The sequence below is a fragment of the Nerophis ophidion genome, linkage group LG09, assembly GCF_033978795.1.
Source record: "Nerophis ophidion isolate RoL-2023_Sa linkage group LG09, RoL_Noph_v1.0, whole genome shotgun sequence".
NCBI classification, from domain to species: Eukaryota; Metazoa; Chordata; class Actinopteri; order Syngnathiformes; family Syngnathidae; genus Nerophis; species Nerophis ophidion.
Genome location: NC_084619.1, coordinates 73,608,876 through 73,636,604, shown reverse-complemented (window position 1 = coordinate 73,636,604; position 27,729 = coordinate 73,608,876). Strand labels below are relative to the sequence as shown.

The 27,729-nt window shown below is 40.7% G+C and overlaps 1 protein-coding gene across 1 annotated transcript in view; it reads right to left on the bottom strand.

Annotated features, from left to right (window-relative positions):
* Window positions 1-27,729, bottom strand: part of LOC133559722 (calcium-activated potassium channel subunit alpha-1a-like) — a 572,272-nt gene that overhangs the window by 75,205 nt on the left and 469,338 nt on the right. Inside the window, exons 25-27 of the mRNA XM_061911767.1 lie at window positions 11,775-11,901; window positions 4,331-4,555; window positions 2,064-2,256 (exon numbers count right to left, since the gene is read on the bottom strand). Coding sequence (XP_061767751.1) covers window positions 2,064-2,256; window positions 4,331-4,555; window positions 11,775-11,901 — 545 coding nt within the window. The remainder of the gene's footprint in view (window positions 1-2,063; window positions 2,257-4,330; window positions 4,556-11,774; window positions 11,902-27,729) is intronic.

Sequence of the window (27,729 nt, the reverse complement as noted above, 5' to 3'; positions counted from 1 at the left end):
TCTACACGTATCTCTTATGTATGACTGCCATCATATTGCAGTCTACACTTATTTTTATGTGTGACTGCCATCATATTGCAGTCTACACGTATCTCTTATGTGTGACTGCCATCATATTGCAGTCTACACGTATCTCTTATGTGTGACTGCCATCATATTGCAGTCTATACGTATCTCTTATGTGTGACTGCCATCATATTGCAGTCTACACGTACCTCTTATGTGTGACTGACATCATATTGCAGTCTACACGTATCTCTTATGTATGACTGCCATCATATTGCAGTCTACACGTATCTCTTATGTGTGACTGCAATCATATTGCAGTCTACGCGTATCTCTTATGTGTGACTGCCATCATATTGCAGTCTACACGTATCTCTTATGTGTGGCTGCCATCATATTACAGTCTACACGTATCTCTTATGTGTGGCTGCCATCATATTGCAGTCTACACGTATCTCTTATGTGTGACTGCAATCATATTGCAGTCTACGCGTATCTCTTATGTGTGACTGCCATCATATTGCAGTCTACACGTATCTCTTATGTGTGACTGCCATCATATTGCAGTCTATACGTATCTCTTATATGTGACTGCCATCATATTGCAGTCTACACGTATCTCTTATGTGTGACTGACATCATATTGCAGTCTACACGTATCCCTTATGTATGACTGCCATCATATTGCAGTCTACACGTATCTCTTATGTGTGACTGCAATCATATTGCAGTCTACGCGTATCTCTTATGTGTGACTGCCATCATATTGCAGTCTACACGTATCTCTTATGTGTGACTGCCATCATATTGCAGTCTATACGTATCTCTTATGTGTGACTGCCATCATATTGCAGTCTTCACGTATCTCTTATGTATGACTGCCATCATATTGCAGTCTACACGTATCTCTTATGTGTGACTGCCATCATATTGCAGCCTACACTTATCTCTTATGTGTGACTGCATCATATTGCAGTCTACATGTATCTCTTATGTGTGACTGCCATCATATTGGAGTCTACACGTATCTCTTATGTGTGGCTGCCATCATATTACAGTCTACACGTATCTCTTATGTGTGACTGACATCATATTGCAGTCTACACGTATCCCTTATGTATGACTGCCATCATATTGCAGTCTACACGTATCTCTTATGTGTGACTGCAATCATATTGCAGTCTATACGTATCTCTTATGTGTGACTGCCATCATATTGCAGTCTATACGTATCTCTTATGTGTGACTGCCATCATATTGCAGTCTACATTTATTTTCATGTGTGACTGCCAGCATATTGCAGTCTAAACATATCTCTTACGTATGACTGCCATCAAATTGCAGTCTACACGTATCTCTTATGTGTGACTGCCATCATATTGCAGTCTACACGTATCTCTTATGTGTGACTGCCATCATATCGTGTGTGACTGCCATCATATTGCAGTCTACACCTATCTCTTATGTGTGACTGCCATCATATTGCAGTCTACACTTATCTCTTATGTGTGACTGCCATCATATTGCAGTCTACACATATCTCTTATGTGTGACTGCCATCATATTGCAGTCTACACGTATCTCTTATGTGTGACTGCCATCATATTGCAGTCTACATGTATCTCTTATGTGTGGCTGCCATCATATTGCAGTCTTCACGATTCTCTTATGTGTGGCTGCCATCTACCGGACACACTTATCATTTCACCACGTACCAAATAAAATAGCTTCGAGGTGGGTAAGCACAACCAACATTATTCGCTACATAAGGCTCACCGGGTTATAAGGCGTATTATGGAGTTTCAAGAATATGAAAGGATTTTAAATGCGCCTTATAGTCCGGAAAAATACGGAAATGGCGATCATCCATCACAATGATACATTCACCCTGCTCTAGGTTCAAGGTGAAGAAATGGAATAAACCCTGACTGACTGTATCAATACTATAAATATCCCAAATGTTATGACTTATTTTTCCAAAATAAATCTTTGACTACCCTTCCCGCGTCCTGTCCCCTCCGGGCCCCCGCCAAGTCTGAGAGAGGGCGCCCCCTTACCTTGGGAATTTGCCTGCAAGACCCCGATGCTGTCATCAAACTGCATAGACTTGATGTTGAGCGACGCCAAGATGCATTCCTTATCCTGCAGTGAAGCATCTTCGATATTGTTCTGATTGGCTGACAGGATTACGCACATGTCGCAGAGGTTGATGTTGACAGCCCTTAAATCTGCCCGGCTTAATGGCGTACCCTGCGGGGCGGGAGGGGGGGTCGGGGGGGGGGGGACAGAGGGATAGAAGGCAGAGACAAGAGGAAGAGAAAAAACAAATTGAAGAAGCGAGCGGCGAGGAGTTTGGCAAATTAGCTAACAAGTTTTCAAGCTGTGACATTCTAGTGATGTAGCTTTGCAGAACTGGACCGAAGGACTGAAGTCAAGTCTCGCCTGCACTAATGGGGTTCTCCTCTTATCATCACTCAGACTAGCTAAGAAGCTATGAAACATTGGAAGACCGGGCTTTTTTGCTGTGGAATGCTCTCCCTGACCACCTGAGGGCACCACAGACTGTGATTTTTTTTAAAGGGCTTATAAACCCTTCTTTTTAAAAATGCCTTTTTTTTTTTTTTTTAGATAAATGCATACTAGTTCTAGCTATTTTTATTTATTATCTTTTTTATTTTTATTTTTTTACTAGCACTTTGAGGTCGTTTACTCAATGTAAAGTGTTTTTTTTTTACAAATAGAATCCATTATTATTATTAAATCTATAATCTAAGAGTGTGCTGGATGTAGCCACGGTAATGATCTCAGGGCCGTGCAACGTAATGAGGCTCACGGAGACCAGCTCGGGTGCACTCACAGGTAGGATGGAGACCTTGGGGAAGTTGTGTAGCGTCTCCCACTCCCGCCGCAGGTAGTCCAGCGAGCCCACTAAAATTGATGGGCTTGAGTTCGTGAAAGTGTTCCCCTCTTATCATCACTCAGACAAGCTAAGAAGCTACGAAACAATGGGAGACCGGGCTTTCTGCTATGGAACACTCACCCTGACCACATGAGGGCACCACGGACTGTGAATATTTTTTTTAAAAGGCTCAAAAACTCTTCTTTTTCAAAAAGCCTGTTTTTTAGATACATGCATACTAGTTCTAGCTATTAGGCTGTTCTTGTTTATTTTTTTATTTATTATCTTTTTCTTTTTCTTTTCTTTAATAGCACTTTGAGGTTGTTTACTCAATGTAAAGTGTTTTTCTTATTTTTTTAGTATTAAATCTATAATCTAATAGTGTTCTGGATGTAGTCACGGGAATGATCTCAGGGGCCGTGCTACGCAATGAGGCTCGCGGAGACCAGCTCGGGTGCACTCACAGGTAGGATGGAGACCTTGGGGAAGTTGTGTAGCGTCTCCCACTCCCGCCGCAGGTAGTCCAGCGAGCCCACAAAAACGATGGGCTTGAGTTCGTGAAAGTGTTCCCCTCTTATCATCACACAGACTAGCTAAGACGCTACGAAACAATGGCAGACCGGGCTTTCTGCTGTGGAACGCTCACCCTGACCACCTGAGGGCACCACAGACTGTGAATATTTTTTTAAAAAGGCTCAAAAACTCTTCTTTTTAAAAAAGCCTGTTTTTTAGATACATGCATACTAGTTGTAGCTATTAGGCTGTTCTCGTTTTTATTTTTATCTATTATCTTTTTATTTGTATTTTCTTTAATAGCACTTTGAGGTTGTTTACTCAATGTAAAGTGTATTCTTTATTTTTTATTATTACATCTATAATCTAAGAGTGTTTTGGATGTAGTCACGGGAATGATCTCAGGGGCCATGCAACATAATGAGGCTCGAGGAGACCAGCTCGGGTGCACTCACAGGTAGGATGGAGACCTTGGGGAAGTTGTGTAGCGTCTCCCACTCCCGCCGCAGGTAGTCCAGCGAGCCCACTAAAACGATGGGCTTGAGTTCGTGAAAGTGTTCCCCTCTTATCATCACACAGACTAGCTAAGACACTACGAAACAATGGGAACTGCTGTGGAACGCTCACCCTGACCACCTGAGGGCACCACAGACTGTGAATATTTTTTTAAAGAAGGCTCAAAAACTCTTCTTTTTAAAAAAGCCTGTTTTTTTAGATACATGCATACTAGTTGTAGCTATTAGGCTTTTCTCTTTTTATTGTTATTTATCATCTTTTTATTTTTATTTTCTTAAATAGCACTTGGAGGTTGTTAACTCAATGTAAAGTGTTTTTCTTATTTTTCATTATTAAATGATCTCAGGGGCCGTGCAACGCAATGAGGCTCGAGGAGACCAGCTCGGGTGCACTCACAGGTAGGATGGAGACCTTGGGGAAGTTGTGTAGCGTCTCCCACTCCCGCCGCAAGTATTCCAGCGAGCCCACAAAAACGATGGGCTTGAGTTCGTGAAAGTGAAAGTTGCTGGCTCTTAAAGGCATCACCAGGTTTCGCAGCCCCACCAAAGCGGACGTGACATCCCCAAATATACAGACCACCACATGGCCGCTCAGGACGGTCATGGAGGCCTCGCTCCGGGTCTGCAGAGGGGGGGCACACAAGCGGGATGGGAGGGTAGAGCAGAGGAGGAGGGTATGAGAGGATGAACTGGCGGGCAGATGTGCTGTGGACTGAAAGGTAAGTGCATTGACATACTAGAATAAAACATACATATGTTGAACACAAGCAGTCACATTTTGCAAGACTTAAGGCTAAACTTGGTAAGTAAAGCTTTTGAGTTATATCCTACTTATGTCTTCAAGTCCCAGCTCTCCAGCCATGTAGTGCTTTACCAACAATGTACGAGGTGAGGCGACTCATCTGTTTCGGGAGAGCTGAGGTCAAAGTGTAATAATTACTGTATTTCCTCAAGAAGTGGCTGCAGGTGCTCTTTATTTACTCAACAACATTAAGTTAAGTGTAAGTTAAAGTACTAATGATTGTCACACATTTTTTTTTTCTAAATGTAAAAGACTTCCTTGTGGTCTATATAACATGTAATGGTGGTTATTTGCTCAGTCAATTGAGTTATTTTTTCATACAAAAGCCGCACCGGATTATAAGGCGCATTTAGGGCATCCTATTATGATTTTTTACTAGATGTGCAACACTTTCTTGCGGTCTACGTGACATGTAAAGGTTTGGTGAGTCTATTAAGTTATCATATTGCAGTCTACACGTGTCTCTTATGTTTAAATGCCATCATATTGCAGTCTACACTTATCTCTTATGTGTGGCTGCCATCTACCGGTCACTTTTATAATTTCACCATGTACAAAATAAAACAGCTTCGAGGTCGGTAAGCACAACCAAAATGAGTCCGTACATTAGACGCACCGGGCTATAAGGCGCACTGTCGATTTTTGAGACGATTAAACGATTTTGAGTGCGTCTCACAGTCCGAAAAATACGGTATTTGAAGCTTCAATCCAATCCAATCCACTTTATTTGTATAGCACATTTAAATGATAAACAGGTTGTACTTGTATAGCGCTTTTCTACCTTCAAGGTACTCAAAGCGCTTTGACACTACTTCCTTGTGGTCTATATAACATGTAATGGTGGTTATTTGCTCAGTCAATTGAGTTATTTTTTCATACAAAAGGCGCACCGGATTATAAGGCGCATTTAGGGCATCCTATTATGATTTTTTACTAGATGTAAAACACTTTCTTGCGGTCTACGTGGCATGTAAAGGTTTGTGAGTCTATTAAGTCATCATATTGCAGTCTAAACGTATCTATTATGTTTAAATGCCATCATATTGCAGTCTACACTTATCTCTTATGTGTGGCTGCCATCTACCGGTCACTTTTATCATTTCACCATGTACCAAATAAAACAGCTTCGAGGTCGGTAAGCACAAGCAACATGAGTCCGTACATTAGACGCACCGGGCTATAAGGCGCACTGTCGATTTTTGAGACGATTAAACGATTTTGAGTGCGTCTCATAGTCCGAAAAATACGGTATTTGAAGCGTCAATCCAATCCAATCCACTTTATTTGTATAGCACATTTAAATGATAAACGGGTTGTACTTGTATAGCGCTTTTCTACCTTCAAGGTACTCAAAGCGCTTTGACACTACTTCCTTGTGGTCTATATAACATGTAATGGTGGTTATTTGTTCAGTCAATTGAGTTATTTTTTCATACAGAAGCCGCACCGGATTATAAGGCGCATTTAGGGCATCCTATTATGATTTTTTACTAGATGTGCAACACTTTCTTGCGGTCTACGTGACATGTAAAGGTTTGGTGAGTCTATTAAGTTATCATATTGCAGTCTAAACGTATCTATTATGTTTAAATGCCATCATATTGCAGCCTACACTTATCTCTTATGTGTGGCTGCCATCTACCGGTCACATTTATCATTTCACCATGTACCAAATAAAACAGCTTCGAGGTCGGTAAGCACAACCAAAATGAGTCCGTACATTAGACGCACCGGGCTATGAGGCGCACTGTCGATTTTTGAGACGATTAAACGATTTTGAGTGCGTCTCATAGTCCGAAAAATACGGTATTTGAAGCGTCAATCCAATCCAATCCACTTTATTTGTATAGCACATTTAAATGATAAACGGGTTGTACTTGTATAGCGCTTTTCTACCTTCAAGGTACTCAAAGCGCTTTGACACTACTTCCTTGTGGTCTATATAACATGTAATGGTGGTTATTTGTTCAGTCAATTGAGTTATTTTTTCATACAGAAGCCGCACCGGATTATAAGGCGCATTTAGGGCATCCTATTATGATTTTTTACTAGATGTGCAACACTTTCTTGCGGTCTACGTGACATGTAAAGGTTTGGTGAGTCTATTAAGTTATCATATTGCAGTCTAAACGTATCTATTATGTTTAAATGCCATCATATTGCAGCCTACACTTATCTCTTATGTGTGGCTGCCATCTACCGGTCACTTTTATCATTTCACCATGTACCAAATAAAACAGCTTCGAGGTCGGTAAGCACAACCAAAATGAGTCCGTACATTAGACGCACCGGGCTATAAGGCGCACTGTCGATTTTTGAGACGATTAAACGATTTTGAGTGCGTCTCATAGTCCGAAAAATACGGTATTTGAAGCTTCAATCCAATCCAATCCACTTTATTTGTATAGCACATTGAAATGATAAACGGGTTGTACTTGTATAGCGCTTTTCTACCTTCAAGGTACTCAAAGCGCTTTGACACTACTTCCTTGTGGTCTATATAACATGTAATGGTGGTTATTTGCTCAGTAAATTGAGTTATTTTTTCATACAAAAGCCGCACCGGATTATAAGGCGCATTTAGGGCATCCTATTATGATTTTTTACTTGATGTGCAACACTTTCTTGCGGTCTACGTGACATGTAAAGGTTTGGTGAGTCTATTAAGTTATCATATTGCAGTCTAAACGTATCTATTATGTTTAAATGCCATCATATTGCAGCCTACACTTATCTCTTATGTGTGGCTGCCATCTACCGGTCACATTTATCATTTCACCATGTACCAAATAAAACAGCTTCGAGGTCGGCAAGCACAACCAAAAAGAGTCCGTACATTAGACGCACCGGGCTATAAGGCGCACCGTCGATTTTTGAGACGATTAAACGATTTTGAGTGCGTCTCATAGTCCGAAAAATACGGTATTTGAAGCTTCAATCCAATCCAATCCAATCTACTTTATTCGTATAGCACATTTAAACAACATAAATGTTTCCAAAGTGCTGCACAACAATAATAAAAACAATATTCAAATATCCTTAGCTCCACCAAACACTGAATAAAAAAATAAAACCAATATAAAAATGTTTTTAAAATAAATCAATATGATTAAAAACGATAGTAAAGGGCAAAACAAATAAAAAAATGAATAGAAATCAAAATGAAAAATAAAAAAACACAGAGGACCACATAACTCACGTAGTGTAAAAAGCCAAAGTGGATCTTAAGACTAGACTTGAATCACTCCACTGTGGGAGCAGTTCTAACATGGAGGGGCAGAGTGTTCCAGAGCTTAGAGATGGCCTTGTCTCCCCTGGTTTTAAGTCTTGTCTTGTCTTAAATATTTTTAGCTGCCTCTTACTAGCAGTTGGTCACTGTTTAAAACTCACATGAAAGGGAATTACGCGTGTTTTACTGTCTTTCATAGTTAAAGTATGAATGGTTGTCACACACACACTAGGTGTGGTGAAATTATTCTCTGCATTTGACCCATCACACTTTATCACTCGCTGGGAGGTGAGGGGAGCAGTGAGCAGCAGCGGTGGCCGCGCCTGGTAATCATTTTTGTTGATTTAACCCCCAATTCTAACCCTTGATGCTCAGTGCCAAGCAGGTAATGGCTCCCATTTTTATAGTCTTTGGTACCACTCTGGGGTTTGAACTCATGACTTACTGATCTCAGGGCGGACATTCTAACCACTACGCCACTGAGTGATTGGATGAATTGTGGATGAAGTGCAAAATAGAAAAAAACAAGTGCAGTTTTCCTGGAAATTGCCACAAGATTAAGGTTTAGGTGTCACACCGCGGTGATGGAAGTTTTTTTCTGTCTTGTATTTGCATTTTATTTTGAAAAGCAACTCCTCTTGTTTCAGATCACTGGCCCTTCCTCTTGTGTCACCAGTCTGACGGCATCCCTGACCCTTGATTGTTTCCACCTGTTTCCCATTACCATCCATCCATCCATCTTCTTTCGCTCATCCGAGGTCGGGTCGCGGGGGCAACAGCCTAAGCAGGGAAACCCAGACTTCCCTCTCCCCAGCCACTTCGTCTAGCTCTTCCCGGGGGATCCCGAGGCGTTCCCAGGCCAGCCGGGAGACATAGTCTTCCCAACGTGTCCTGGGTCTTCCCCGTGGCCTCCTACCGGTTGGACGTGCCCTAAACACCTCCCTAGGGAGGCGTTCGGGTGGCATCCTGACCAGATGCCCGAACCACCTCATCTGGCTCCTCTCCATGTGGAGGAGCAGCGGCTTTACTTTGAGTTCCTCCCGGATGGCAGAGCTTCTCACCCTATCTCTAAGGGAGAGACCCAAACTCATTTGGGCCGCTTGTACCCGTGATCTTATCCTTTCGGTCATGACCCAAAGCTCATGACCATAGGTGAGGATGGGAACGTAAATCGAACGGTAAATTGAGAGCTTCGCCTTCCGGCTCAGCTCCTTCTTCACCACAACGGATCGATACAAGGTTCGCATTACTGAAGACGCCGCACCGATCCGCCTGTCGATCTCACGATCCACTCTTCCCTCACTCGTGAACAAGACTCCGAGGTACTTGAACTCCTCCACTTGGGGCAGGGTCTCCTCCCCAACCCGGAAATGGCATTCCACCCTTTTCCGGGCGAGAACCATGGACTCGGACTTGGAGGTGCTGATTCTCATTCCGGTCGCTTCACACTCGGCTGCAAACCGATCCAGCGATTTCCCATTACCATCATGTTCTATGTAAGCTCATGCCTCCCCTTGTCCTGTGCCTGATTGTCTCGAGCTTTCATGTCAGTCTAGGGTCCAAATCCATGTCCATGTTTGTATCCATGCCTGGCTCATTCCCACGTTTACTTCCTTGGAACAAAGAATCTCTTGCTGTATATTTTAATTTGACTTTTTCTCCTTCTTTGAACAACCGTTGTTATTCTAGCCTTCGTCCAACCGATTTGGTGAGTTTTTGTATTTTTCTAAATTCCTTTTCTTCCTCAAAGATTGAGTGATTTTTTTTGTTTATCTTTATAGAATATAAAAGTATAGCCTTTTTTGTTCTTCCTGTTGGAGCGCTTTGTGTTATTTTTTATAGCAGATACGACTCTAATTGTAGTTCGTCCTTTTGTGAGTTTATTCCTCCGATTCTTCGGAGCGATTTTCGGTTTGTGAAGTGTGAAGTGAATTATATTTATATAGCGCTTTTCTCTAGTGACTCAAAGCGCTTTACATAGTGAAACCCAATATCTAAGTTACATTTAAACCAGTGTGGGTGGCACTGGGAGCAGGTGGGTAAAGTGTCTTGCCCAAGGACACAGCAGCAGTAACAAGGATGGCACAAGCGGGAATCGAACCTGCAACCCTCAAGTTGCTGGCACTGCCACTTTACCAACCGAGCTATGCCGTTTGTCTTTTTTCGGAATTATTTCCGCTGATTTTTTTGTTAATGATTAAGTGCGTAATAGTGAAGTGTGAAGTGAATTATATTTATATAGCGCTTTTCTCTAGTGACTCAAAGCGCTTTACATAGTGAAACCCAATATCTAAGTTACATTTAAACCAGTGTGGGTGGCACTGGGAGCAGGTGGGTAGAGTGTCTTGCCCAAGGACACAACGGCAGTAACTAGGATGGCACAAGCGGGAATCGAACCTGCAACCCTCAAGTTGCTGGCACGGCCGCTCTACCAACCGAGTTATGCCGTTTGTCTTTTTTCGGAATTATTTCCGCTGATTTTTTTGTTAATCATTAAGTGCGTAATAGTGACGTGTGAAGCGAATTATATTTATATAGCGCTTTTCTCTAGTGACTCAAAGTGCTTTACAGAGTGAAACCCAATATCTAAGTTACATTTAAACCAGTGTGGGTGGCACTGGGAGCAGGTGGGTAAAGTGTCTTGCCCAAGGACACAGCAGCAGTAACTAGGATGGCGGAAGCGGGAATCGAACCTGCAACCCTCAAGTTGCTGGCACGGCCGCTCTACCAACCGAGCTATGCCGTTTGTCTTTTTTCGGAATTATTTCCGCTGATTTTTTTGTTAATCATTAAGTGCGTAATAGTGAAGTGTGAAGTGAATTATATTTATATAGCGCTTTTCTCAAGTGACTCAAAGCGCTTCACATAGTGAAACCCAATATCTAAGTTACATTTAAACCAGTGTGGGTGGCACTGGGAGCAGGTGGGTAAAGTGTCTTGCCCAAGGACACAACGGCAGTAACTAGGATGGCACAAGCGGGAATCGAACCTGGAACCCTAAAGTTGCTATGCCGTTTGTCTTTTTTCGGAATTATTTCCGCGGATTTTTTTGTTAATCATTAAGTGCGTAATAGTGACGTGTGAAGTGAATTATATTTATATAGCGCTTTTCTCTAGTGACTCAAAGCGCTTTACATAGTGAAACCCAATATCTAAGTTACATTTAAACCAGCGTGGGTGGCACTGGGAGCAGGTGGGTAAAGTGTCTTGCCCAAGGACACAACGGCAGTGACTAGGATGGCGGAAGCGGGAATCGAACCTGCAACCCTCAAGTTGCTGGCACGGCCGCTCTACCAACCGAGCTATGCCGTTTGTCTTTTTTCGGAATTATTTCCGCTGATTTTTTTTGTTAATCATTAAGTGCGTAATACTCTGGAGGTTTAAAAGTTGTTTCAAAATAAAAGCTTTATTAGAACCTCATTTCTGCATCTGAGTCATCATGTTTATTTGGTTAATCGAGGCATAGCCTTTTTTTTTTTGAGAGGAAGCCACTTATATTGGAAATACAGTACATATATACATATATATATATTTTTTCCTTTTCAAAATTCAAATATGTAACAAACATGCCTCCAAAACAAAAAGCCTATTTGCGGACATATAAAGAAAACCACCAACTCACCTTGAAGCAGAGAGGCAATGGAAGAAATTTCAATACATATGAATTAGTCTGTGATTGGATGATATCACAAGTGTGTGGCTCCTGGGCATACTTACGTTAAGTTCTCTCTCTTTTTTTTTTATACCTAATATTTTTGTGTGTGTGTGTGTGTGGGATACTTTTATAAAAAAAAAAAAGGATTTACTCACCAGGATAACCTTTTCGATGTCTTTTGACGGGCACCAGTGAAACATTCCGGTAGAGTCATACCTCTTCACATTCATGTCCATGTTTTCCATTTGCTCATTACCGGGTATTAGAAGGGGGTCGTGTCTACTGCGAAAAAAAAAACAAAAAAAAAAACAACATATTCATATGTTGAAAAACGTATTCGGGTGTTGCCATTTAGTGGTCAATTGTACGGAATATGTACTGTACTGTGTAATCTACTAATAAAAGTTTCAATCAATCAATCGAAAAAAAACTGCCATCATATTGCAGTCCACACGTATCTCTTATGTGTGACTGCCATCTGCTGGTCGCACTTGTCATTTCACCACGTGCCAAATAAAATAGCTTCGAAGTCGGTAAGCACAACCAAAATGATTCCGTACATAAGGCGCACTGTCGGGTTTAGAGAAAACGAAAGGATTTTAAGTGCGCCTTTTAGTCCGAAAAATACGGCAAGTATATTAATATACAATTTTGAATAAATAAATAAATATACAATTTTTGTTGTTGTTTACTTGGGTCATATTGCAGTCTAGCATGTTACCATGAATTGATTAATGTGGACCCCGACTTCAACAAGTTGAAAAACGTATTCGGGTGTTACCATTTAGTGGTCAATTGTACGGAATATGTACTGTACTGTGCAATCTACTAATACAAGTTTCAATCAATCAATAGAAAAAAACCTGCCATCATATTGCAGTCCACACGTATCTCTTATGTGTGACTGCCATCAACTGGTCGCACTTGTCATTTCACCACGTGCCAAATAAAATAGCTTCGAAGTCGGTAAGCACAACCAAAATGATTCCGTACAAAAGGCGCACTGTCGAGTTTTGAGAAAACGAAAGGATTTGAAGTGCGCCTTTTAGTCCGAAAATACGGCAAGTGAATTCTGTGGCGTATATAAGTATACAAATTTGAATAAATCATATTGCAGTCCACACGTATCAATTTTGTTGAGTTTTGAGGAAACGAAAGGATTTTAAGTGCGCCTTTTAGTCCGAAAAATACGGCAAGTATATTAATATACAATTTTGAATAAATAAATAAATATAACATTTTTGGTGTTGTTTACTTGAGTCATATTGCAGTCGACCATGTTACCATGAATTGATTAACATGGACTTAAACAAGTTGATAAACGTATTCGGGTGTTACCATTTAGTGATTAATTGTACGGAATATGTACTGTACTGTGCAATCTACTGATACAAGTTTCAATCAATCACTCGAAAAAAACCTGCCATCATATTGCAGTCCACACGTATCTCTTATGTGTGACTGCCATCTACTGGTCGCACTTGCCATTTCACCACGTGCCAAATAAAATAGCTTCGAAGTCGGTAAGCACAACCAGAATGATTCCGTACATAAGGCGCACTGTCGAGTTTTGAGAAAACGAAAGGATTTAAAGTGCGCCTTTTAGTCCGAAAATACGGCAAGTGAATTCTGTGGCGTATATAAGTATACAAATTTGAATAAATCATATTGCAGTCCACACGTATCAATTTTGTTGAGTTTTGAGGAAACGAAAGGATTTTAAGTGCGCCTTTTAGTCCGAAAAATACGGCAAGTATATTAATATACAATTTTGAATAAATAAATAAATATAACATTTTTGGTGTTGTTTACTTGAGTCATATTGCAGTCTACCATGTTACCATGAATTGATTAACGTGGACTTAAACAAGTTGAAAAACGTATTAGGGTGTTACCATTTAGTGGTCAATTGTACGGAATATGTACTGTACTGTGCAATCTACTAATACAAATTTCAATTAATCAATCAATCAAAAAAACCTGTATCGGTTCTGCGTGACGGCCATCATATTGCAGTCCACACGTATCTATTATGTGTGACTGCCGTCTACTGTTCGCACTTGTCATTTCACCACGTGCCAAATAAAATAGCTCCGAACTCGGTAAGCACAACCAAAATGATTCCGTACATAAGGCGCACTGTTGAGTTTTGAGAAAACGAAAGGATTTTAGGTGCGCCTTTTAGTCCGAAAAAATACGGAAAGTTAATTCTGTGGCGTATAGAAATATACAATTTTAAATAAATATAAAATTGTTATTGTTGTTTACTTTATATATATATATATATATACATATATATATATATATATATATATATATATATATATATATATATATATATATACATATATATACATATATATATATATATATATATATATATATATATATATATATATATATATATTTGATGTATTTAAGTCCCCCCCAATATTGTTGTCTGGGTGGAAAATCGGGAGAAATTTGGGCGAATGGTTGCTCCGGGGGATTTTCAGGAGGAGCACTGAAGTTCGGGAGTTTCCCGGGAAAATCGGGAGGGTCGGCAAGTATTCTGCTCATGTCCCCAAAAGGACTATTTCCCTGGTCTTATGGGATCGCTATGATAGGCTGCGAAGTACTTAAGTCCCGGTCTTCGTCTCTCTTGTTGGCGTTCAGCCTCGGCGACAGCGCTTCTCAGCACACACACACACGCAATTTCTAAAGGGAATTGCAATTTCTACTTCTTACTTCTTACGCCCTTGATGTCAAGTCATCACCAAGCTCAAAGACGCCTTCCGTCGCTCGCTCCGCCACGGAGAAGTCGCAGCCAGACTCGAACGGCAACAGACTGACACGCCGCACAACACAGCGCCAATTACCAGCTTTTAGCCTCTCTTCCAGGCTCCTTAACGCCACGCCGTGCAAACAGAACCGCACACACACACAGAAAGAAAAGCGCCAACAGGCTCCCACTTTAAATATTTGAAGCATGAATTTTTCAGTACGGTGTCACGAGCAAACGGGCTGATTCTCAGCAGTGGGGCGCTGAGTTTTATCCAGTCTAACACTGACCATGAAAAGGGCTCCTGTCAGTCCCGCTTTAACCCCGCTCCTGCGCCCGCACTTATTCTACACGACGGCTTCTCACAGCTCCTACAAAGACCATCCGGATATTTCCACCCACAACGCCGACTCGGGGTGTGGAGCAGAAACACTTCCCCGCCGTAATGATAGCGATGCACTAATTCAGAGCAAATGAAGCAATAATTTAATGTATTTTGCCTACACTGCAAAAAGTGAATGTGCTGGGCGTGGCCTGCGGACCTGCAGCAAGGCGGGGTGTGGCAGAACAGGCTTTGAGATTAGCGACAGGTGCGTAGTTGACACAACTGAGAGTGTGTGGCAAAGAAAGTGAGAGAAATTGGCTGAAAAGCATAAAAAGAACATTTATTTCAAAATAAAACGGGGTTCACAAATATGACCGAGTCTGTCATGTGCGTCATTGGTGGTCCAAAGGACCTTGAGGACCAAGACCTAAGTAAGATTAAGTATCTCAAATAAGGATTGTCACGCCTATGGGATCATGCTTTGTTTTGGTCATGTTCGGTTTTGTTTTTTTGGACGATCAGTTCCTGTTCCTGCACTTCCTTGTTTGCTTTGTTACCATGCCAACCGATTAGTTTCACCTGTCATGTCACGCACCTGTTCAATCACCTGTATTATTTAGAGTAAAAGATGCCAGGAAGTCAGCCTGGCGACTTTACCATAATAGTGTGAGAGTCCAGTCCATAGTGGATCTAACATAATAGTGAGAGTCCAGTCCGTAGTGGATCTAACATAATAGTGTGAGAGTCCAGTCCATAGTGGATCTAACATAATAGTGAGAGTCCAGTCCGTAGTGGATCTAACATAATAGTGAGAGAGTCCAGTCCATAGTGGATCTAACATAATAGTGTGAGAGTACCCCCAGACTAAACGACTCTGAAACCAATAATGAATGTAACTGTCGCAAGAAACCTGATTGCCCTCCAAACGGAAGGTGCTTACAGACATCAGTCGTTTACCAAGCAAAGGTGACACGCAAGGACATTAACACATCCGACACGTACGTAGGATTAACCGAAGGAGCGTTCAAAACAAAATGGAATAATCACAAGGCCTCCTTTAGAAACCAGACTTTGCGGAATCCTACAGAACTCAGCAAACACATTTGGAACCTCAAAGACAATAATGTTGAATATTCAATAACATGGCAAATTCTTGCATCCAGCACACCTTACAACAGTGGTAATAAAAGATGCAACCTATGCTTAAAAGAGAAACTGTTTATTATATATCATCCAGATCTATCATCTCTCAATAAGCGCAGTGAAATCATTTCAACATGCCGCCACAGACGGAAACACCTCCTAGGTAACACATGAGCCAATCACCACACCCTACCTGCCTGTACCCACCCACTCTGTGCTCTATATAAACCATTGTATGTGAATGCTTCCATTAAAATCTCCTGATGATTGAGGGAACCCCTCATGAAACAGTTCTGTAGAGATGAAGTAGTCTTGTGATTTTTTCCCACACCTACATATATATATATATATATTTATTTATTTATTAAAGGTTAATTTATTTAAGTGTGTATCAAACTGGTAGCCCTTGGCATTAATCAGTACCCAAGAAGTAGCTTTTGCTTTCAAAAAGGTTGGCGACCCCTGCCTTAGGCTGATATCATGGCTGCAATTAATTCCACTGTAAGCTGACTTTTATTTACTTTTAGTTACCAGTTAAAATGCATTTTAAAAAAATGCTTGTCCCTCATAAAGTTAGTGAACTATAAGACATAATTCCAAGAAAAGTGCATTTCCCTTTTAAAACGTGGAAGTGAAGCGCGGCAGGAATTTGAGGAAACATTTCAGCAGTTTGACATATATCTCTCTCGCTATCATTGGCGCTCTCCTCTATCAACACTGTCATCACTGACAAGGCTTTGATGGCTTCCTTCGCTCTGCATCGGGCTTGCATAGCAGGGGGAGAAGAAAAAAAAAAAAAGCTGTCAATTAGCCACCCTGGCGCTCTCTTTCTCCCCACTTGCTTCTATCAGTTAGTGCAGGTGATAATAACACTGACAGCATTTAGTGTTTTTACACTCAGCCTGAATCTTTCATTCGGCGCCGCGTGTTGCGCCAATCAACTTCAATCTGCTCGGCATCGCTCGCCGCCTCAGTGAGGCTGACTGGCTGCTGCCTCCTCCTCCTCCTCCTCCTCCTCCTCCCTACCGCTTCCTCCATCTTTTCCCCTCTGTGCCAAGACAGCTATCTTTCACCCAGCTGTCAGCCCTGTGACTGGCAGCCTGTCACTGACACCACACACACACACACACACACATTCTTGTAGTTCGGACATTCTTGAGACCTCCGAAAAATGCCTACCTCTTTAGGACCACCCTTTCTAGATATATAAATATGTGCATTTAAAACATTAATAATATATACATACTATGCAAATATATATCAAAAAAAGCTTGTTGAGAAAAATAAGTTGGAATTTCACAAGAAAAAGGTCACAATTTTACACATTTTGGCGGAATATAATGATAAAAGTTGGAATTTTACTCAATAAAAGTCATGAGAAAACTTTAAAATGTTGGCAGTATTATGGCAAAATTATGACAAAAGTCCTAATTTTACTCAAAACATGTCACTATTTTACAAGAACCAAAAAACATGGCAATTTTGTGATAAAAGTCAGAATTTTACATAACAAATGTCCCTATTTCACATTAAAAAGTAATAATTTTACGAGAAAATATTGCAAATTTTTACAGAAACAGAAATAATATTTTATAAGACAAAAGTCGACACATTGTGAGAAAAAGACTGCTTTTAGTTAATTTATATGTTTTGGAATTTTTTGTTTGTAATTGGATTTTAATCTTCATTAATTATATCAAGTCATTACAGTGTGTCTCTATATACAAATTTATTTTATTTTTCAAATAAATTTTGGCCAAAGGGGGGCACATTTCAATTTCCAACACACACTTGTTATTTCATATGTTGGCCAGAGGAGGAGACATTCTCTATTAGATGCAATGGTTTTCCATATTGGGACCATGATTTATGTCCTCACTTGTTCACCGGTCCTCATATGGATGGTAAGTTTCCTTGTTGATGTCTCAAGAAGGGTGGAAACACAAGAACACACACACACACACACACACACACACACACACACACACACACACACACACACACACACACACACACATACATACATACATATACACTCACACACACACACACACACACACACACACACACACACACACACACACACACACACACACACACACACACACACACACATTCTTGTAGTTCGGACATTCTTGAGACCTCCGAAAAATGCCTACCTCTTTAGGACCACCCTTTCTAGATATATAAATATGTGTATTTAAAACATTAATGATATATACATACTATGCAAATATATATTAAAAAAAGCTTGTAGTGAAAAATGAGTTGGAATTTCACAAGAAAAAGGTCACAATTTTACAAATTTTGGCAGAATATAATGATAAAAGTTGGAATTTTACTCAATAAAAGTCATGAGAAAACTTTGAAATGTTGGCAGTATTATGGCAAAATTATGACAAAAGTCCTAATTTTACTCAAAACATGTCACTATTTTACAAGAACCAAAAAGCATGGCAATTTTGTGATTAAAGTCGGAATTTTATAGGACAAATGTCCCCGTTTTGCATTAAAAAGTAATAATTTTACGAGAAAATATTGCAAATTTTTACAGAAACAGAAATAATATTTTATAAGACAAAAGTCGACACATTGTGAGAAAAAGACTGCTTTTAGTTAATTTATATGTTTTGGAATTTTTTGTTTGTAATTGGATTTTAATCTTCATTATTTAATTCAAGTCATTACAGTTTGTCTCTATATACAAATTTATTTTATTTTTCAAATAAATTTTGGCCAAAGGGGGGCGCATTTCAATTTCTTATACACACTTGTTATTTCATATGTTGGCCAGAGGGGGAGACATTCTCTATTAGATGCAATGGTTTTCCATATTGGGACCATGATTTATGTCCTCACTTGTTCACCGGTCCTCATATGGATGGTAAATTTCCTTGTTGATGTCTCAAGAAGGGTGGAAACACAAGAACACACACACACACACACACACACACACACACACACACACACACACACACACACACACACACACACACACACACACACACACACACGCGCATTCTTGTAGTTCGGACCTTCTTGAGACCTCCAAAAAATGCTTACTTCTTTGGGACCACCTTTTCTAGATATATAAAAATTTGTTTACACAACACTAATGACACATACATATTATGCAAATACATTTAAAAAAAGCTTGTTGTGTAAAATGAGTTGAAATTTCACAAGAAAAACATAGAATTTTGGCAGTATTAAAATAAAAGTCATCATTTTACTCAACGCAAGTCAACAGTTTACAAGAAAAACTGAGCATTTATGCGATATTATGATAAAAGTTGGAATTTTACTCAATAATCATCATGAGAAAACTTTAAAATGTTGGCAGTATTATGGCAAAAATATCAAAAAAGTCATAATTTTACTCAAAACATGTCACTATTTTACAAGAACCAAAAACAATGGCAATGTTGCGATAAAAGTCAGAATTTTACATGACAAATGTCACCATTTTGCACTAAAAAGTAATAATTTTAGATAAAAAAAATTTACGAGAAAATATTGCGATATTACAGAAACAGAAAGAATATGTGAAATTGTTCCCAGGTTTATAAAAAAAAAAAAGTCGACAAATTGTGAGAAAAAGACTGCTTTTAGTTAATTTATATTTTTGGGAATTTTTTGTTTGTGATTGGATTATAATCTTCAATATTTACTTCAAGTTATTACAGTATGTCTGTATATTTAATTTTTTTTTAATTAATTTTGGCCAAAAGGGGTGCATTTCAATTTCTTACACACACTTGTTATTTCATATGTTGGCCAGAAGGGGAGCACTTTTAAAACTAACACTCAATTTTAAAAATAAATCCCTCCTTTTTGTCACCACCCTAATTTTGATAGATTTCAAAAACCAGGGGTGCAAATGAGACATTCTCTATTAGATGCAATGGTTTTACGATTTATATCCTAACTTGTTCCCCGGTCCTCACATGGACGATACTTTTCCTTGTGGATGTCTCAAGAAGGGTGGAAACACAATAACACACACACACACACACACACACACACACACACACACAGTTCTATAAAAAAAAGACAAAGAATTGCGAGAAAAAGACTACTTTTAGTTTATTTATATTTTTTGGAATATTTTGTTTGTAATTGGATTTTAATCTTCATTATTTACTTCAAGTTATAACAATATGTGTGTATATATATATATATTTTTTTTAATTAATTTTGGCCAAAGGGGGGCAGGCACATTTTAAATTCTTACAAACACTTGTTATTTCATATGTTGGCCAGAGGGGGAGACATTCTCTATAAAAGTCGTCATTTTACTCAACGCAAGTCAACACTTTACAAGAAAAACTGAGAATTTGTGCGGTATAATAAAAGTTGGAATTTTACTCAATAATAGTCATGAGAAAACTTTAAAATGTTGGCAGTATTATGGCAAAATTATGACAAAAGTCCTAATTTTACTCAAAACATGTCACTATTTTACAACAACCAAAAAACATGGCAATTTTTGTGATAAAAGTCCCATTTTGCATTAAAAAGTAATAATTTCACGAGAAAATATTGCAATTTTTTTTACAGAAACATAAATAATATTTTATAAGACAAAAGTCGACACATTGTGAGAAAAAGACTGCTTTTAGTTAATTTGTATTTTTGGGGAATTTTTTTGTTTGTAATTGGATTTTAATCTTCATTATTTAATTCAAGTCATTACAGTATGTCTCTATATACATATTTATTTTTTTTTTTTTTTAATTTTGGCCAAAGGGGGCGCATTTCAATTTCTTACACACACTTGTTATTTCATATGTTGGTCAGAGGGGGAGCACTTTTAAAGCCGACACTCAATTTGGAAAAAAATCCCTCCTTTTTGGGACCACCCTAATTTGGATAGAATTCACCACCAGGGGTGCAAACGAGACATTCTCTATTAGATTAAATGGTTTTACGTATTCGGACCATGATTTATGTCCTCATATGGACGCTACTTTTCCTTGTTGATGTCTCAGGAAGGGTAGAAATACAAGAACACACACACACACACACACACACCCTCCCCTCTGCCTTCTCCCTGCCTCGGGATTGAACCTTCCACACGTCATCCGAGCTGCGGTGCCACGCCCAAGGGGATGTCAGCCTCCAGATGACACCCTGACACTTTTTTTCCCCCCTTTCTCTCTCGCCCTGATTATGGACGTGTGCTGTCAGTCACGGCCCGTCATAAATGTTTGTGAGGCCGGTGTTAATGTGGTGGTGACAATGCATCTTGTTAGAGAATGAACAAGCGGGACACGGTTAGGTCAACGCGGATTACATTTTACAAACCCCGTTTCCATATGAGTTGGGAAATGGTGTTAGATGTAAATATAAACAGAATACAATGATTTGCAAATCCTTTTCAACCCATATTCAGTTGAATATGCTACAAAGACAACATATTTGATGTTCAAACTCATAAACTTTATTTTTTTTTGGGCAAATAAACATTAACTTTAGAATTTGATGCCAGCAACACGTGACAAAGAAGTTGGGAAAGGTGGCAATAAATACTGATAAAGTTGAGGAATGCTCATCAAACACTTATTTGGAACATCCCACAGGTGTGCAGGCTAATTGGGAACAGGTGGGTGCCATGATTGGGTATAAAAACAGCTTCCCAAAAAAATGCTCAGTCTTTCACAAGAAAGGATGGGGCGAGGTACACCCCTTTGTCCACAACTGCGTGAGCAAATAGTCAAACAGTTTAAGAACAACCTTTCTCAAAGTGCAATTGCAAGAAATTTAGGGATTTCAACATCTACGCTCCATAATATCATCAAAAGGTTCAGAGAATCTGGAGAAATCACTCCACGTAAGCGGCATGGCCGGAAACCAACGTTAAATGATCGTGACCTTCAATCCCTCAGACAGCACTGTATCAAAAACAGACATCAATCTCTAAAGGATATCACCACATGGGCTCAGGAACACTTCAGAAAACCACTGTCACTAAATACAGTTTGTCGCTACATCTGTAAGTGCAAGTTAAAGCTCTACTATGCAAAGCGAAAGCCATTTATCAACAACATCCAGAAACGCCGCCGGCTTCTCTGGGTCCGAGATCATCTAAGATGAACTGATGCAAAGTGGAAAAGTGTTCTGTGGTCTCACGAGTCCACATTTCAAATTTTTTGGGGAAATATTCGACATCGTGTCATCCGGACCAAAGGGGAAGCGAACCATCCAGACTGTTATCGACGCAAAGTTGAAAAGCCAGCATGTGTGATGGTATGGGGGTGCATTAGTGCCCAAGGCATGGGTAACTTACACATCTGTGAAGGCACCATTAATGCTGAAAGGTACATACAGGTTTTGGAACAACATATGCTGCCATCTAAGCACCGTCTTTTTCATGGACGCCCCTGCTTATTTCAGCAACACAATGCCAAGCCACATTCAGCACGTGTTACAACAGCGTGGCTTCGTACAAGAGGAGTGCTGGTACTTTCCTGGCCCGCCTGCAGTCCAGACCTGTCTCCCATGGAAAATGTGTGGCGCATTATGAAGCGTAAAATACGACAGCGGAGACCCCGGACTGTTGAACGACTGAAGCTCTACATAGATAGATAGATAGATAGATGGATAGATGGATAGATGGATAGATGGATAGATGGATAGATGGATAGATGGATAGATGGATAGATGGATAGATAGATAGATAGATAGATAGATAGATAGATAGATAGATAGATAGATAGATAGATAGACAGACAGATAGATAGATAGATAGTATTTTATTGATTCCTTCAGGAGAGTTCCTTTAGGAAAATTAAAATTCCAGCAGCAGTGTACAGAGTTGAAACCAATTTAAAAAAAAAAGGAAAAAGTAAATAATGGGGGTTTAAATGGAAATAAAATAGAGAAATATTACAATAAGAATAATAAATAAACGGCAACAATGGGAATAAAAATATAACAGTAAAATAAGAATATAACAAGACAAAGTAGGCAGTAGTGACCATGTTATGAAAACGTATTGCACTGTTATTGTTTTGCATCCCCTGTCATCCTTGTCCCCCCCACCCCAGAGAGGAGTTGTACAGTTTTTGAGTCTATTAGTCCTGCACTTGGGATGAAGCAGTCTAGCACTGAACAGGCTCCTCTGTAAAATAAAATCCTTCATAAAACAAGAATGAGAAAGAAGATCCACTTTCAAAGCTTCAACAATTACTTTCCTCAGTTCCCAAACGTTGATTGGGTGTTGTTAAAAGAAAAGGTGATGTAACACAGTGGTAAACATGCCCTTTCCCAACTACTTTGGCACGAGTTGCAACCATGAACTTCTAAGTTAATTATAATTTGCAATAAAAAATAAAGTTTATGAGTTTGAACATCAAATATGTTGTCTTTGTAGCATATTCAACTGAATATGGGTTGAAAAGGATTTGCAAATCATTGTATTCTGTTTATATTTACATCAAACACAATTTCCCAACTCATATGGAAACGGGGTTTGTAGATTAAGAACGCATCACCCTCTCAAATCTTGGTCCACCGATAACGAATGCATTTTGAGCCGAGGAGTAACAATACTGCATCTGGTGATGGAGGACTCTATATAGGACAACTATTTCCTTCACAGCGTTGTCTCCACCCCAGCGTCTCTTTTCTTCCCTTCACTCGCTCTCCTCCAGCGTGGCGTTTCAAAGCCGTTGGAGTTATTCCGCAGTCACAAAGTGTGGGGGGGACGGCCGCGCTCCCCCAATCCCTTCCCCTGCCAGACTACCGAGGCAGCCCCTCTCGCTTTGCAACCCCCCCCCCCCCCCCCCACTCCCCCCATCATGCAAACTGACAAAGGCGTGCTTTTTCAGAAGCCCACAGCCAATCTGTTGATCATTATTTATTTACAAAGACCTTCGGGCGGCGAGGCCTGTAAAAAAAAAAATAAATAAATAAAAAAAACACACTATGCTCGCTTTCTGCTGAACCCCGCTCCCCCCCCCTTACTTCGCCTTGTAGAATAAAGCATCCCTAAGGCTACCTCAAACAATCATTTTTTAAAGCACGACTGTTTAATATAAATGCTGTTATATGTTGACACGGGCAGCTGTGCAAAGAGGGGGGGGGGCGACGGGTAATTTGACGTTGCGCTGTGGGCTAAAACTGGGAAAAAAAAACATCTCCACCTATAACAGAGGACCTGTCATGGCAGCCGAGCATCCCTAAAGCGTCGAAAAAAAACTTTCAACTCCGCTTTGAAGCCGTCTCCGAACTGAGAAACCTAACCTGCGTAAAAAATGATTATCCCGGCCGGATCAAAAGCCGGGAGGCGAATCGTATATTACGCGGCGAAAAAGGGGACCGTCTTTAAAGCCGGAGGAATAAAAGATTTAGTGCTTAAACTTAGGCCGCGGCTAAACAAACTTAACTGGAAGGCTGCCAGGCTTTTTTTTTGTGTTTGTTTGTTTTTTGTAGCAAGGGCATGTAAAGTAACAGAAGGGTACAACTCTTGTGTTTGCCTAATGGTTTTGGCAAGTGTGCACTTATTAAATGATTGTTTATAGGAGAACTGAGGGGGAGGCGGAACAAAAAAAAAAAAAAAAAAATCCTATAGACGTGCCAGCGCAGTGGGAGGGATGCTGCACTGCGAAAAAGTCAGCGTTCGAAAACAAGAAACAAAAAAGACAAAAATGAGGGATTTTTTGTTTGAACTAAACAGAATTGATCTGCCAATAGAACGAGAAAATTGGGCTTGTCAAGACTTTCCAAAACAAGTGAGATTAGCTAACCTCAATGAACTTAAAAATACCTTAAATGGGTTGTACTTGTATAGCGCTTTTCTACCTTCAAGGTACTCAAAGCGCTTTGACACTACTTCCACATTTACCCATTCACACACACTGATGGAGGGAGCTGCCATGCAAGGCGCCAACCAGCACCCATCAGGAGCAAGGGTGAAGTGTCTTGCTCAGGACACAACGGACGTGACGAGGTTGGTACTAGGTGGGAATTGAACCAGGGACGCTCGGGTTGCGCACGGCCACTCTTCCATTGCGCCACGCCGTCCCTAAAGGGGAACATTATCAGCAGACCTATGTAAGCGTCAATATATACCTTGATGGTGCAGAAAAAAGACCATCTATTTTTTTAACCGATTTCCGAACTCTAAATGGGTGAATTTTGGCGAATTAAACGCCTTTCTGTTTATCGCTTGGAGGCGATGACGTCAGAATGTGACGTCGCCGAGGTAACACACCCACCATTTTCATTTTCAACACATTACAAACACCGGGTCTCAGCTCTGTTATTTTCCGTTTTTTCGACTATTTTTTGGAACCTTGGAGACATCATGCCTCGTCGGTGTGTTGTCGGAGGGTGTAACAACACTAACAGGGAGAGATTCAAGTTGCACCACTGGCCCGAAGATGCCAAAGTGTCTGCCGCCAGACCCCCGTTGAATGTGCCAGAGTGTCTCCACATTTTACCGGCGATGCTAAGACAGACATGGCACAGAGATGTATGGATAACCTGCAGATGCATTTGCAACGATAAAGTCAACTAAATTAAAGTGAGGGAAGAGTGGATCGTGAGATCGACAGGCGGATCGGTGCGGCGTCTTCAGTAATGCGGACGTTGTACCGATCCGTTGTGGTGAAGAAGGAGCTGAGCCGGAAGGCAAAGCTCTCAATGTACCGGTCGATCTACGTTCCCATCCTCACCTATGGTCATGAGCTTTGGGTCATGACCGAAAGGATAAGATCACGGGTACAAGCGGCCCAAATGAGTTTGGGTCTCTCCCTTAGAGATAGGGTGAGAAGCTCTGCCATCCGGGAGGAACTCAAAGTAAAGCCGCTGCTCCTCCACATGGAGAGGAGCCAGATGAGGTGGTTCGGGCATCTGGTCAGGATGCCACCCGAACGCCTCTCTATGGAGGTGTTTAGGGCACGTCCAATCGGTAGGAGGCCACGGGGAAGACCCAGGACATGTTGGGAAGACTATGTCTCCCGGCTGGCCTGGGAACGCCTCGGGATCCCCTGGGAAGAGCTAGATGAAGTGCCTGATGAAAGGGAAGTCTGGGTTTCCCTGCTTAGGCTGTTGACCCCGCGGCCCGACCTCGGATAAGCGGAAGAAGATGGATGGAGATGGATGGATGGAGTTTGTTGATGTTGACTTATGTGCTAATCAGATATATTTGGTCGCGGCGTGAGTACTAGCCAATCGATGCTAACATGCTAGGCTAATCGATGCTAACATGCTATTTACCGGCGGTGCTAGAGCAGACATGGCACAGAGATAACCTGCAGATGCATTTGCAACGATAGTCAATGGAATCACAAAGGTGAGTTTTGTTGATGTTGACTGCCAGCTAATCGATGCTAACATGCTACGCTAATCTATGCTAACATGCTATTTACCGGCGTTGCTAAATCATACATGGCACAGAGATGTATGGATAACCTGCAGATACATTTGCAACTATATTATGTTTCCTTCCACCCACATTTAATGCGAAACAAACACTTACCAATCGACAGATTTAAGTTGCTCCAGTGTCACAAGAAGTGAAAGTCCTGATCGTTTGGTCCGCACATTTTACCGGCGATGCTAACGCAGCTATTCGGCCATGCTATGGCTATGAATAGCGTCAATAGCTTCAGTTTCTTCTTCAATATTGTCATACTCCAACCATCTGTTTCAATACATGCGTAATCTGTTGAATCGCTTAAGTCGCTGAAATCCGAGTTTGAATCCGAGCTAATGTCGCTATATCTTGCTGTGGTATTCCCATTGTTTGTTTACATTGGCAGCACTGTATGACGTCACAGGGAAATGGCCAGTGTCTTCGCAGAGAGTCGAAAATAAGGCACTTTAAAGCTTTATTTAGGGATATTCCGAGACCGGTAAAATTTTGAAAAAAAATTCAAAAAGTACAACAAGCCACTGGGAACTGATTTTTATTGTTTTTAACCCTTTTGAAATTGTGATAATGATCCCCTTTAAAGGCCTACTGAAATGAGATGTTCTTATTTAAACGGGGATAGCAGGTCCATTCTATGTGTCATACTTGATCATTTCGCCATATTGCCATATTTTTGCTGAAAGGATTTAGTAGAGAACATCCACGATAAAGTTGGCAACTTTTGGTCGCTAATAAAAAAGCCTTGCCTGTACCGGAAGTAGCAGACAATGTGCGCGTGACGTCACGGGTTGTGGAGCTCCTCACATCTGAACATTGTTTACAATCATGGCCACCAGCAGCGAGAGCGATTCGGACCGAGAAAGCGACAATTTCCTCATTAATTTGAGCAAAGATGAAAGATCCGTGGATGAGGAAAGTGAGAGTGAAGGACTATAATAATAATAATAATAATGGATTAGATTTATATCGCGCTTTTCTATTGTTAGATACTCAAAGCGCTCACAGAGAAGTGGGAACCCATCATTCATTCACACCTGGTGGTGGTAAGCTACATCTGTAGCCACAGCTGCCCTGGGGTAGACTGACGGAAGTGTGGCTGCCAGTTTACGCCTACGACCCCTCCGACCAACACCAATCATTCATTCATCATTCATTCACCAGTGTGAGCGGCACTGGGGGCAAAGGGTGAAGTGTCTTGCCCAAGGACACAACGGCAGCGATTTGGATATCAATAAGTGGGAAGCGAACCTGCAACCCTCAGGTTTCTGGCACGGCCGCTCTACCCACTACGCCATGCCGACCCTAGAAAAAAAAAAAAACTAGACGGCAGAGCAACTCAGATGTTATTAGACAAATTTACTAGGATAATTCTGCAAAATCCCTTATCTGCTTATTGTGTTACTAGTGTTTTAGTCAGATTATATGGTCGTGCCTGTAGAACCTGAAAGTCGGAGGGGTGTGGCCACAGGTGTGGTGAGCGCCAGTGTCTCTGAGGGTAGC